The sequence below is a fragment of the Rhinolophus ferrumequinum genome, chromosome 15 (genome assembly GCF_004115265.2).
Source record: "Rhinolophus ferrumequinum isolate MPI-CBG mRhiFer1 chromosome 15, mRhiFer1_v1.p, whole genome shotgun sequence".
In the NCBI taxonomy this organism is placed as follows: Eukaryota; Metazoa; Chordata; class Mammalia; order Chiroptera; family Rhinolophidae; genus Rhinolophus; species Rhinolophus ferrumequinum.
In genome coordinates, this window is record NC_046298.1 from 36,313,063 (window position 1) to 36,326,098 (window position 13,036).

At 47.0% G+C, this 13,036-nt stretch overlaps 2 protein-coding genes across 9 annotated transcripts in view; one reads left to right on the forward strand and one right to left on the reverse strand.

Moving 5' to 3' along the window:
- Window positions 1-17: 17 nt before the first annotated feature.
- On the reverse strand, window positions 18-10,467 carry THAP8 (THAP domain containing 8). Of its 3 annotated transcripts, none has more exons than XM_033128537.1 (4): window positions 10,342-10,467; window positions 2,829-3,021; window positions 2,204-2,596; window positions 18-761 (listed from the first exon to the last, which is right to left on the reverse strand). In XM_033128537.1, exons 2-4 carry the CDS (start codon window positions 2,973-2,975, stop codon window positions 621-623), a joined length of 681 nt encoding a protein of 226 aa, XP_032984428.1. In that variant the 5' UTR covers window positions 2,976-3,021; window positions 10,342-10,467; the 3' UTR covers window positions 18-620. The 3 variants fall into 3 exon arrangements, with proteins under 3 accessions (XP_032984428.1, XP_032984427.1, XP_032984426.1); XM_033128536.1 differs by having other exon boundaries at window positions 19-685; window positions 10,328-10,460; XM_033128535.1 differs by having other exon boundaries at window positions 25-761; window positions 10,328-10,460.
- A 23-nt stretch (window positions 10,468-10,490) lies between these two features.
- The window catches only part of WDR62 (WD repeat domain 62), a 44,429-nt gene continuing 41,883 nt past the window's right edge, over window positions 10,491-13,036 (forward strand). For 5 of the 6 annotated variants that reach the window (XM_033128372.1, XM_033128370.1, XM_033128374.1 and 2 more), the window contains exons 1-2: window positions 10,491-10,612; window positions 11,075-11,302. In XM_033128372.1, the coding sequence (XP_032984263.1) occupies window positions 11,126-11,302 (177 nt within the window). In that variant the 5' untranslated portion in view covers window positions 10,491-10,612; window positions 11,075-11,125. Of the gene's footprint in view, window positions 10,613-10,940; window positions 11,303-13,036 lie in introns of all 6 variants that reach the window. The other variant, XM_033128371.1, reaches the window with a different exon arrangement.

The window sequence follows — 13,036 nt, forward strand, 5'->3', positions numbered from 1 at the left end:
CTGTTCTCCCTGGAACATCCAGGCCACATGGTTCCAGGCCGGCTCCTTCTCATCACCCAGGTCACTGCTCAAACGTTATCTCCTTAGAGATTCCTCTTCACCACTCCCACCCCAACCCACACAATTACATTTTCATTCAGTCTTTACAGCATTTATCAGAATCTGAAATTATCTTGTTTATTAGGTTACTAGTTCATCTTCTACTAAAGCAGAACGTGAGCACCATGAGGACAGGATTTTGTCTGCTGTGTTCACTGCTGTATCCCCAGCTCAGCACCAGTCTTGGCAAGGGGTATGCAGGGCTCTTCAGAAGCAGGTAAGTGTCCAAACAAACAACTCTTGTTCTGCTCTGAGGCTGTTTTACTGACTGCAAAGATTCAAGCTGAGGGGGGCAGGCACCTGGTACCCAGGGGAATCAGGGTTGATGGGGGTCTTGGGCCCACCATGGCCCTACGCCCTAAGGTTCACGGGGTACCTAGAAGGGAGTGGTGGGAGCCAGACCCATGAGGGAGGCCCTGCTATGCCCCAGGATGGGTGGTGGGGCTGAGCCAAGCCCTTATGCGATCAGTCTCTTCCTCTGTCTTCTATCGTCTGTCAGATGACATTATCTGTACCGGTCCTTATGCACTGGGCGTCTGAGTATCCAGGAGCTCAGGCGTGGCATCCAGTGTGGGAGGTAGAGGACCTTGGGCAAGGACCACAGCTATGTCAGGCTCTCCACAGATGATGGTGAAGGCTTGGGATTCCTCAGGTCCAGAGAACTGGGCAGTCCCAGGCAAAGTGGTAGAGATAGAGAACATAGGGGAGTGAGGGGCGGAAAGGAGGAAGGTGGGGGAGAAATGATGAGGAACAGACAGGCCAAGGTGGGAGGGGGTGTCAGGAAACAGAGAGAGATGTGGGCAGAGATATGGGGAAACAGGGAAGCAGATGTGACAGCCAGCGAGACATTCATGGGGGAATAAAGAGGTATGGGGAAACAGAGAGATAAAAGGGGACAGAGACATGAAGAGACAGATATGGGGATAGGATAAATGTAGGGGCAGAGAGATAGGGACATAAGATATGGGGGACACAGAAAGATGCAGTGAAGAAAGACATGGGGAAATAGGGACATAGGTGGGAGGACACAGAGATTGAAGAGCATGAAGACAAAGATGAATGGAGGAAAGAGGAGAAGATTGAGAGACAGGGATCGAGTAGGGGTAGGGGAGGCAGAGAAAGACGTTAAGGCCAGGAGCCCTGGAAGGCTTCATGAAGAGCCCCCAGCCTGAGTCTGAGCTCTGTCCTTGTCCCACTGTATGGCCCTCTTGTGCCCCAGTATGATTCAGGCCACAGTCTCAAGTATAAAGCTCCAGGGGCAGCCACACTGCAGCTCCAGCTGACTGCTACTAACTGGGAATATGAACCCAGTGCTGCTAGATCTGCTGAGCCTTCAGGAAAGACCAGAAATTATTTTAAAGCACTTCTGAAGTCATACAAACAATATCTGTGGGCCATGTCCAACCCACTGGCTGTCAGGTTGAGACACCTTAGCTCAGAGGAACTGTCAGGGCTCCTTTCTGAACCCCACTCCCACCTCTTTTGTCCAGGCAAGGCCAAAGTGCCAGGATCTCAAGCGTGGCCTTGGGGTTTTAAGCAGAGAAAAGGCCTGGACAAACTTTGATTTTTAAAGACATGATAACTCTCTTCCCCCTCAAAAAAATATTCAGCAGTAAAATAGAGAGGCAAAAGGGCCTTAGATAGGGTGTGGGGGACTCTAGCAGAGGGGTTGCAAACTCAAGCTCTACAGGGGCCGGGCAGGGACTCTCCAACAGGAGTGCACAGGCCTCTTCTGGAGCCAGAGACCTGCTTTGAATCCTGGCTCTGCAACTTACTGGCTACCTGACTTTCTGTGAGTTACTGTATTATTCTGTGCCTCAATTTTTTTCATCTGGAAAACTCAAAATCATAGTGAATTTTTAGTAAGTTATTAACTCTGTCTGGCAGAGAGTAAGGGCTCCTTAAATATTACTAATAAATGGAACAGCCAATATTCTGCCTTGACCAATAGTTGCTTGGTATTACCAGATTGTTTTTTGGTGTTTTCTTTTTCAAGAAAAGCTACAAATCTGGAAACATGGGTGAAATGTTCTGATTTTTAAATATTGCGCTCTACCTTAAAGGAAAACACACATGCTGTGTGGGCCAGTCAGGTCGCACTCACCGAGTGCAGCAGGTTCCGGCGTACCAGCGTCAGCAGGCTCTCCCTGCACAGCTGCTGCCCCAGCTCTTCTAGAGCCCGCAGCTGTGCCTGGTGCCGTTCCTGGCGCTGCTGCAGCCTCTGCACCCGCCGCTGCAGCGCTCCCAGCGCTGAGCCCAGTCCAGCCCTGGGGTGCTGGTAGGGGACTCCAGGGCGCGGCCCTATGGGAGCCGGCGAGATGATCAAGGGGGTCAGAAACATGGTGGCCCTGGCCTCGGGGTCTCCGGATGCTGGCTCCAGCATCACCAAGTGTACAGGGCCTGGTGTCGTGATGGCTGGACCTGGGGACAGGGACGTGGCCTCCTGGGGAGGCGCAGGCACGCCTGGCTTCTTGTTGCTTCGAGGAATCCGTTGCCTCTAGAAGACAAGGCATGGGGTGAAGGGGTGGACATCAGGGCGGGAGTCCAGGGGAATTTCCTCAGGAGGGGAGGGTTGGGGTGGGTTAGACTACAAGGGGGACTTCCTCAGGTAAGGCCAGAGTTTAGGGAAGAACTCTCAGGAGAGCAGGACTGGGGATCAGACTCCCACGTGGGGAAGGAGGGCGTTGGGAAGTAGTCAGCCTCCAGCAGTGGGACCTCCTTGCGCTCACCTTAGCAGGCGGTGTCCCAGAGAAGATGGAGGGCACCGCATCCGGCCTCAGGTAGCGAACGCCCCAGCGCCACTGGAAGCAGGAGGGTGTGAAGTGCTCGCTGCACAGATGCTGGTGGCAACTGGGCACCCAGTGCTCACAGCCCATGTGCCGCAGCCAGGCCTGCAGCCGGGGGCCATCCTTCAGTGGGAACCTGCCGGGTGGTGGGGTCAGCTATGTCAGGTCCAACCCTACCCCTCCCTGATAACAGTCACATCCAGAGATCCCTGGGCTTCAAACCTCTGTCTTCCACCCATGTCACATCCTCTCAATCCATCTTTTAAATACTCAGCATCAACCTGCATCTCCCACTTCCGCTGCCCCTCTCATCCAGCCTCTACCCTCTCCTACCTGGGTTTTTGCAGCAGTCTCCTTCCTGTTCTCCCTCCCACAGCCACCTCCCCCCCCACTCAGTTTGTTCCTCCACAGGAACCTGAGGGAGCAGTTTACAAAACTGGACAGATCTACACTGTGGCAGATTCTGCATTCATGGTGGGGAGGTTATAGATTAAAAGACATTTAAGAAACATCAACCCAAATGCATGATGTGAACCTCGCTCTTTTTACAAACCACTCTGTAAAAAGACATTATAACATAGTTGGGGAAAATTGAACATGAATTGGATATCAGATAATTGCAAGAAATTAATTTTGCTAGGTGTGATAATTGTATTGATGTATTTTTTTTTAAATAATCATCTGTTACAAAAAGATTCTGAAATATTCATGGGTAAAAGACCTAGTGTCTGGAATTTATATGTGGGAGAAAGGTGGATGAAAAAGATTGGCAAAATGTTGACAACTGGTGAAGCTGAGTGATGGATACGTGAGGATTCATTTATACAACTCTATTTTTTGTGTATGCTCGAAAGCACCTATTCAACAGTTTTTAAATAACTCAACAACTATAAAAATCAAACAACCTGATTAAAGAATGGACAAAGAACTTGAATAGACATTTCTCCAAAGAAATACAAATGGCCAACCAGCATATGCAAAGATGCTCAACATCACTAATCATTAGGAAAATGCCAATCAAAACCACAAGATATCAACTCATAACCACTGGAATGGCTACTATAAAATAAAAAACAGAAAATAACAAGTGTTGACAAAGATGTACTGAAACTGGAACCTTGTGCACTGTTGGTGGAAATGTAAAATGGAGCAGCCTCTATGAAAAACAGAATATGGTGGTTCCTTAAAAAATTAAAAATAGAATTACCATAGATCCAGCAATTCCACTTCTGGAATTGAAAGCATTGAAAAGAATTGAAAGCAGGGTCTCGAAGAGATATTTGCATACTCATGTTCATAACAGCATTATTTGCAATAGCCAAAAGATGGAAGAAACCCAAGTGTTCCTCAGCATATGTATGGATTAGCAAAATATGGTATATACATACGATTAAATATTATTTAGCCTTAAAAAGGAGGGAAATTCTGACACATGCTATAATATGGATGAACCTTGAGGTCATTATGGTAAGTGAAATTAGTCAGTCACACACATACAAAAAAACAAATACTTGTGATTCCACTTATATGAAGTATTTAGAGTAGTCAGATTTGTGGAAACAGAAGTAGAATGGTGGTTGCCAGGGACTGGGGAGAGGGGGAAACAGGGAGTTGTTCAATGGGGACAGTTTCCATTTGGCAATATAAAAAAGTCCTGGTTGCACAACAATGTGAATATACCGAATACTACAGAATTGTAGTTAAAAATGGTGAAGATGGCAGATTTTTATGTGTATTTTACCATAATTAAAAATTAAAATTAAAAGAAGTGTTTTTAAAAGAAATGAACTAAATTAAAGCTTTCGTAGTGGGAGTGGGTGGGGATTATCTGAGAAGGCACCCTCTAGGGGCGCCCCACTACTCCTCTGTCCTGGTGCCACTTGTGCCTAACGTCTGTAAAGCAATACACTTTCTATTTACCTGGCCTCAAGGCTATCCACAATAAAGACCTCCTTTCCTAGCTTCATTTACAGTCAGGGGTGGCCACATGATTAAGTTCTGGCCATTTTGTCCTGTGGCTGCTCCCAGAAACTGAGACATTAAAAGTTTATTTTAAGTTGCTAAATTTTGAAATAGTTTGTAATGTAGCATAACTATTATAGTCAGTCATCCACATCCCACCCTCACAATGTCTTCCACATCTGTGACATTATTTACTTAATATTTTTCTTAAAATTGGTTAAAGATACCTAAGAGAGAAACTTTACACCAAATTGCAAATGAACAACCAGTATCAATTTCATAAATAGAAGTGAACCACAAAAACACGTGGATACCTTTACTTGCTGAGGGCTATGAGGCCTGCTCTCTTTTTGTTAAAAAGGAAGAGTAAGGAGTGTTAGAGAGTGGGGGACAATACCATCTATAGGGAGACAGGGTAAATAAACTTAGCCACATGTACACAAAAGAGTACCATACAACTCTAAAATAGACTGTGGAGGCACTCTAGTAACTGACATGCTATTGTTAGGCATATATTTTGGGAAAAAAGCAAGGTTTCAGATAGAGTATGTCAGCTTTTAGTTATTGTGGTAGGATGAATAATGGTCTCAAAAGATCTATGTCCCGGGGCCGGCCTGGTGGCTCAAGTGGTTGGAGTTCTGTGCTCCTAACTTCAAAGGCTGCCAGTTGGATTCCCACAGGGGCCAGTGGGTAAGGCAACCACAGGGTTGCCAGTTTAACGCCTCCTGCAAGGCCCGCAAGGGATGGTGGGCTGCGCCCCCTGCAACTAAGATTGAACACGGCACCTTGAACTGAGCTGCCTCCCGGATGGCTCAGTTGGTTGGAGCGCATCCTTTCAACCACAAGGTTGTCACTTGGACTCCCGCAAGGGATGGTGGGCTGCGCCCCCTGCAACTAGCAATGGCAACTGGACCTGGAGCTGAGCTGTGCCCTCCACAACTAAGATTGAAAGAACAACAACTTGACTTGGAAAAAAGTCCTGGAAGTACACACTGTTCCCCAATAAAATTCCTGTTCCCCTTCCCCAATAATACAAAAAAAAAAATCTATGTCCCTGGAACCTGCAAATGTAATATTACATTTTACGACAAAAGATTGGATTAAGTTAAGGATCTTGAGATGGGGAAATTATCCTAGATCATCCAGGTTGGCCTAAAATGCAATCACAAGTATCCTCATAAGAGGAAGGCAGAAGAAATTACCAGACAAAAGAGAAGGTGATGTGACCATGAAGGCAGAGATTGGAGAGATGTACCCACAAGCCAAGGAATGCCAGCAGACACCAGAAACTGGAAGAAGCAAGGAACAGATTCTTCTCTAGAGTCTCCCAGGGACTGCAGCCCTGCTAACCCCTTGATTTTGGCCCAGTAAAACTGGTATAGACTGAGAGAATAATTCCTGTTTTAAGCCACCAAGTTTGTTATAGCAGCCACAGGAAACTAGTACAGTAATAAAGGGGGAAATAAAAACATATATTCAGATTTGCTTGTATTTGCATAAAGAAACACTGGGAAGGACACAAAAAAAACCTAAAGAGGTCACCAGTGGGAATGAGGTGGATGGGATGGACAGAAATGGGGGCCAGAGCAAGAATTCTCAGGCAAAAGGGAGACAGAGAGGGCAGGTGGGGGGCAGCTGGTGAAAGACGACAGAAGGGCTGATTCAGAGAAGAGCTGTGGCACCCAAAGACCAGAATAGCAGGGCCCACAGCGGCTGCAGTCCCTTCAGCCTCGGTCTTGTTGGTCATCTTATCTAGAGCATGAAGTGGCATACAGTGCTAGAAGATCTTTCCTTCCTTAGTAATGTTAACTCAAAATTTCTTCAGGGTGATTAAATGCTCAGCTAAAAGACTACATTTCCCAGCCTCCTTTGCAGTTGGGGGTGATCAATGACAAAGAACCCAACACTGGGTGGGGTTTCTGGGAAGACTTTGTAAAGGGGACTGACTCAGTTTAGAGTTGAGTCCCTTTTGCTCTTCTTCCCTTTCCTTTTCTTCCTACCAGGAATGGTAGGGCACAATGGCTGGGGCACTGGCAGCCATCTTGAATGGAAGCTACCTGCTAAGATGATAGAGCAGGAAGACAGGACCCTCATCCCTGATGACTGTGAAAGCCTCTACACCAGTGATGGTCTGCCAATCTCTGTACTTGTTTTATATGAGAGAAAAATCAACCCTGTGGTAGGTAGACTGTAGTATTATTCAAAATATTTGCTCCCATCCCCATTTGAAAATTACACATTTCCACTCCACTGACCCTGTTCATAGACCCTATGGCAACTGTACATAGTAGCCAGATGACTTTATAAAAATCAGTTTATGTCTGTGTGTTAAGTTGCACCAATGGCTGTCAGGCTTTTCCTCACAAAGGCTAGTTCATTTCCATCTCAAGGCCCATGCCTGAGTCAGTCTTGCACAAGCCACTTAGCTAAGAGTTGGGTGAGGAGCAGGCTTACCATAAACTTATTTTGGCCGACAGAGTGCAACTGACGTGGGTCATTTCTAAATATACAATTTACCAGGAGCCATTGGGTGATTCTCCCCACTTGCTCTTCTCCCTAGCAATATTCCACATAGGGGCGGCTTCTTCAGCCTGAGTCCACAATTAAGATAGTATAGAGTAGGGCTACAAATGACCTGTAAAGGGCATAGTGTGAGCAAGAAATAAACCTTTGTTGTAGTAGTCACTGAGATTTTGTGAGTTTGTTACTACAACATAACTTAACCATGCTGATTTCTACATACCCCGTTTGTTTAAGCCACTATTATTTCAGGACTCTGTTACTGCCAACCAGATACAATTCCTAAATGATACCCCCTGATTAGAGATGACTGTCACTTGTTCTTGAAGGGCCTAAAACAGAACTAATGTTTCCTTTGGCTGCTGGGCAGTTTAAGTTATTCCCTGGCAGCCACTTTCCCTGATATGTTTCACCTTGTTCCTACGTAGCATCCATGCCCTCTCCTGAATCTCCTTTAGAAACTGCTCTTCACCCAACTATTAGCTAAGTGACTTCTGTAAAACTGACTCAGGGGTGGGCCTTGAGGTGGAAATGGACTAGCCTGTGTGAGGAACAGCCTGACAGTCATTGGTGGGACTTAAATAACACAGACATAAATTGATTTTTATAAAGTCATCTGGCTACTATGTATCGTTATCATTGTTCTCCTTCCTATTATATGTGAAACACTTAGAATAGTGCCTGGCATACAGTGAGTGCGTCTAAGTTGTTGTTGTAAGGGAGGCAAGAGTGGAAGCAGGGAAACCAGCAAGCAGTTATCACAGTGTTTCGTTAAGAGATGATGGCAGACTGAACTATGCTGTGACAGCAGAGGTGACAAGAAGTGGTCAGACTGGGAAAGTGTTTTTATTTTCCTTATTTCCTACTAGTTTAGTTAGGAGTTTCCTATTTGTGTTTATAACTGCGTTGCCAAGGTGTTAGGGGTTTTGTTGTGATTTTTGCAGGATGGGAATGTGTCCAAAGGGTAGAGTAAAAGGATGGGATAATGGACTAAATTGGGGGCAATGGTGCTAAAGAAAAGAAAGGCTTATGGATGATGTCCAGATTGTGTATTCATTTCTTCAATTTTGACCCCTCACCTTTCCATGAGCTCTGTCAGGGCAGGAACAAAATCTGTCAGGGTCCTTTGTGTCCTGCAGGAGCTTGCTTTCTCCAGGGAGACACTCAGAGTTGCTGAATTAACAAATGGTGCCAGAATGATATATTTTAAAAAGCAAGTCTGGACACAGTGATTTAGGTTTAAAGACTCATATGCAATCCTCCTACCCTGTACCAGGGTCCCTCAAGGCATTTGTACTGTTGGGTTTCCTGGGGAGTCCATCTGAAATGCATTCATTGAATTCATCCAACAAATATTTACTGAGCACCCTCTATGTGCCAGGCACAGTTCTTGGTGCAGAGGGACACAACAGAGAATAAGACAGACAAAAATCCCTACCTTCATGGAGCTGACATTCTAGTGGAGGAAGACAATAAATGAATACATCAAATAGGTGGCTTGCCAAACAGTGATAAGTGTAAAGGGAAAAATAGAGCAGGAGGCAGATAGGGAGAATATGTATGGATCTGGGAGAGGGTTATCATTTTACATAGAGTGATGGTCATAAAGGGAAGAATTTTCCACACAGAAGGCACAGCACAGGCAAAGGCCTTAGGGCAACAATGTGCCTGGAGTGCTAGAAGAGCATCGAGTAGGCCAATGACACTGGAGCAGAGTAAGGGGCAGGAGGGACATGAGGTCATACAGATATTGGGGATCCAGTTCCTGTAGGGCTTAATAGGCCTGCTTCCTGCCTGCTCCAGCCTCATCTTCTTGTCTTTTATAGCGTGAAGTGGGAGCCAGGGGAGGGATCTGAGCAGAGAGGAGGACCGTGATCTGTCTCAGGTGTTTATCAGATCCCTGTGACTGCATGTTGGCAGTCTCACCAAACAAAGGAAAACAACAGAAGTATTATTTGGGTTTGGGGAAAGGGTGAAACTTAGATGAGATATAAATAAAAGTGGATAGGCTCAAAGCAAAGTAGAACTGTGCGCAGAGGGATCAATATTAAGTCTGGATTGTGAAGTGGGCCCAAGGTCCTGTCCACCAGGAAGCAATCAAGTGTATATAGTTGTGGAACACTGTGTCCAGCAACGCCTTACCTGAAGCTCTGCACCTGGATTGTAAATCGAGGCTGCTTCTCTATGTCAAAGTGACTTAACTCCTCCAGGCGTTATAAGTGAGATGTTCAATTCTTACTGATATAACTTCAAACAGCAAAGTTTGTGATAGTCTATGATTTTAGAGAATAAAGTTTCCTAGTGAGTAAGAAAGCAGTAGTCACTCAAAGAAGGGAAGTTGTGTCACTTTACATCTGCAGCATGTCCCTGAGAAAAATATAGAAATATTTTTTTCCTATTAACTCTTCATCTGGCTTTTTCCCCTGTCTATTATTACAGCCAAATAAATGGGAAGGCCGATTTTTTTACAGTTCAAACTAATTTTTACTTTCTCAAGTGTGGGGAAAGAGAATAGGTAAGGATGATTTTAAGGTTTCTAGCCTGAACTACAGGAAGGTTGGAGTAAGCTATTAACTAAGATAGGAAAGGTTGTGGAAGGTTTGGGAGGAGGCAAGATCAGGAATTTGGTTTCCGAAGTTTTGAGTTTGAGATGGCTCAAATTCGTGGAGCTGGCCCTTGGGCAGTTGTAGGCTCTTACAAAGCCTGGACCAACCTCACTTCTCCCTACACAGCACTCCCCGTTTTCCGCTCGCCCCGTTCTCTGCCTATTTCCCATATTAGCACCTTTGTATGTGCGATGCTTACTGATGAAATGCTGAAAATACCGTCTCTTCACCCTGCTAACCCTGCTCTAGAGGCCTGAAAGCTGGACCAGGTGCGAGAACAGCTGCATTTATTATCGGGCCCCGCCCCCTACAGGCCCCGCCTCCCTGCACGCCCCGCCCCGCACTTGCGCTCACTTGTAGAAGCTCACAGGGCGGTTGTCGGCGCCCAGTCGGCCGGCAGTGTTGGAGCAGTTCGGAGCCCAGCAGTACTTGGGCATGGCTGTCCAGCCCCGTTGAGTTTTGCACGGTCTGCAGCCACACTTTGGTCGTCGCCGGGAGCCACCGAACCCGCCCCGCCCGCGCGCTCTCCTCCTGCTTCATGTGAGGAGCTGGGTGCCTCGTCACGTGCCGCGGGAGGGTCGAGAGCGCCTGCGTACTATCCGGCCTGCCGCCTTGCCACAGCTACGCCCTGGTCACGTGGTGAGTGGGGGAAAACGAATACGTCTTCTTCTAGCCACCCGTACTTTGTCACAGGTTTGGGGAGAGGTGGCGTCACGGCGTTTCTGAGCCAGCGCCAAATCGTCAGTCTCTTTCGGCTCCACCCTACATTTACATCCGGGAGACTGCCACTGCGCGTATAGTCACCCGGGGGCAGCAGCAAAAAGCGAGATGAGGCGGCTTTGGTCTTAGTCACGTAAAAGTTAAAACCAGTATGTTTCAGTGAATGATGAAAACACAGACTGGATAAAAAAACGCCACCATGCTTGGTCAAGCATCAAATATACTAATTGTGGCTCCTCCCCGCCAGACACGCCTTTCCGCCTCTTAGCCCTCATTGGTCAAAAGCGCCACCCGGCAGCCCTGAGATTGGCCAGACCAGCGGCTACCGCATCCAATGGGCGGCAGCGCCGGTTTTCCCGCGGCTGTTCGTTATTCGAGTAGGTCTTGGCGGCGGCGGTGGATGAGTAACGGTCGCCCGGCTCCGGTACGACGATGGCGGCCTTGGGCTCCGGGGGCTACGCGCGGAACGATGAAGTCGAGAAGCTGTCATCCGTCATGGCGGGAGTTCCGGCGCGGAGGGGCCAGTCCTCCCCGCCCCCCGCTCCAGCGCTCTGCCACCGGCGGCGGACGCGACTCCCGGCGGCACCCGAAGACACGGTGCAGAACCGGGTAAGGAGCTGCTTGTCCTGCCCTCTCCTGGTCCTGCCCTTAGATCTTTGGCTCCGCCTATCAGCTCCTGGCTTTTCCCCTCAGGCTGCTCTCTGGACCCGCCTCATCTATAAGCCCCGCCCCTTTGGTCAAGGCTCCTCCCACTTTCCGTCTCATTCTCTCAGGTACTGTCCGTCATTCCTAGTCCCACCTCTCAATCTCTGGCCCCACCTTTAGCCCTTGGAGCATTTCTGGGTTCCTCCCTAGTCCCATCTTTCGGAGTGTATTTTAGTTCTAATCACCTCCTAGTCCCGCCTTCCTGCGTGTGTATCGCTTGTCTTTAGACTTCTTTCTGGGCCCTTCCACTTTTGTTGACCTCGCCCCCGCTGGGTCTTTAGGGTCCTGAGGCCTATTTGCCCCAACTGTCCCTCACCTGTATGTATCCCTCCTTTCCTTACCCCCTGCCATCTCTCTTACCAAGGTGGGATTCTTATTCCATATTGCCATCCAAAATTATGGAGCGGATGTAATATTTGTAAAATCTCAGCAGCGCTGCCTGGAGGGGAGGGCATACAGAATAGTTCCCTAAGTCCTGAGACATAGAAATTTTGGAGACTATTTTAGAGTAGGTACGTAGAGGGAATTCCATTAGCACAGCAACAATTTAAAAAATTGTTCTCCAGCTCCCTGAGCCACAAAGTCTGCTTTTATAACATGGAGATAACAACAACCGTACCATGGAGTTGCAGGGAGATGAAATGAAATTGTGAATATGACTTGCCTAGCAGAGTCCAGATAAAGGGTGGATACATGATAGCTGCTAGTAGATCTTGTTTCTGCTTCCTGCTGCACTTTGATTTTATCACCTACTCCTGGCTGAAAGGCCCTGAGCAAGTGGCCCCTGCCCACCTGTCTGGCGGTACCTCTCTCATTCACCCTCTCACAAAGGTCCACTCACACTGTCCTGTCTGTTTTCCTGAGGCGCCAAGGTCTTTCCCTCCTCCTAGCCTTTGTGTTTGGTGAGTTCTCTGTCTGGGCTGTTTGTTGCAGTCTCCTCATCCCTCAGGTCTCAACCCCAGCCTAAAGCAGACAACCACCTTCATCTCTCACCCAGCGCCCTATATTTCATAGCCCTCATCTTGTATTTTCCACCTGAAAGTGCCTTATGAGCTCTAAACTATGTATAAAGTAGAGGAATAATGATAAGAATACACCTTAAAATCTCCCTCTTAGGAACTTTTCTGTGCCTCAATTTCCTCATCTGTAAAATGAGGATAATAGTATAAATATGCTCTTATAGAGTATTTGTGAGGATTAAGTGAGGTCACATATCTTAAGCACTTAGAACAATACCTGGCACATTGCAAATACTCTATTAGTGTTAGCTACTACTGTTATGATTGTGCATTTTGGGTAATTGATGTCATTTATTTTGACATCAATTGTTTGGTGGTGCAGAGTCCACTTGGCCTGCAAAAGACCTAGTCTGAAAATTACCAGTTATACTAATGCCCAGTAGTGCTGATTGCCAGATAAAAAGTGAGTGTCATTGCTTGGTTGCCTGGATTAGAGTCCTGGCACTGCTTCCTGGATGGCAACCCTTCTGGGCATCTGTTTCCTCACCTGTAAGATGGAAATGATGATGACAGTAGTGACCAAAGCACAGGGTCATTGAGAACATTAAATAAGTTAATAGTTATAGGTATTTGAACAACACCTGGCTCCTGGTAAATGCTCAATAAGTGTTAGCTATTA

Coding starts and splice junctions, on each gene's coding strand:
- THAP8 (XM_033128535.1), bottom strand. CDS start 10,410: ATGCCCAAGTACTGCTGGGCTCCGAACTGCTCCAACACTGCCGGCCGA. Junction 3,022..10,327: donor CGCCCTGTGAGCTTCTACAA/GTGAGCGCAAGT, acceptor ACCACCCGGCAG/GTTCCCACTGAAGGATGGCC. Junction 762..2,203: donor GCCGGAACCTGCTGCACTCG/GTGAGTGCGACC, acceptor GGGACTGCCCAG/TTCTCTGGACCTGAGGAATC.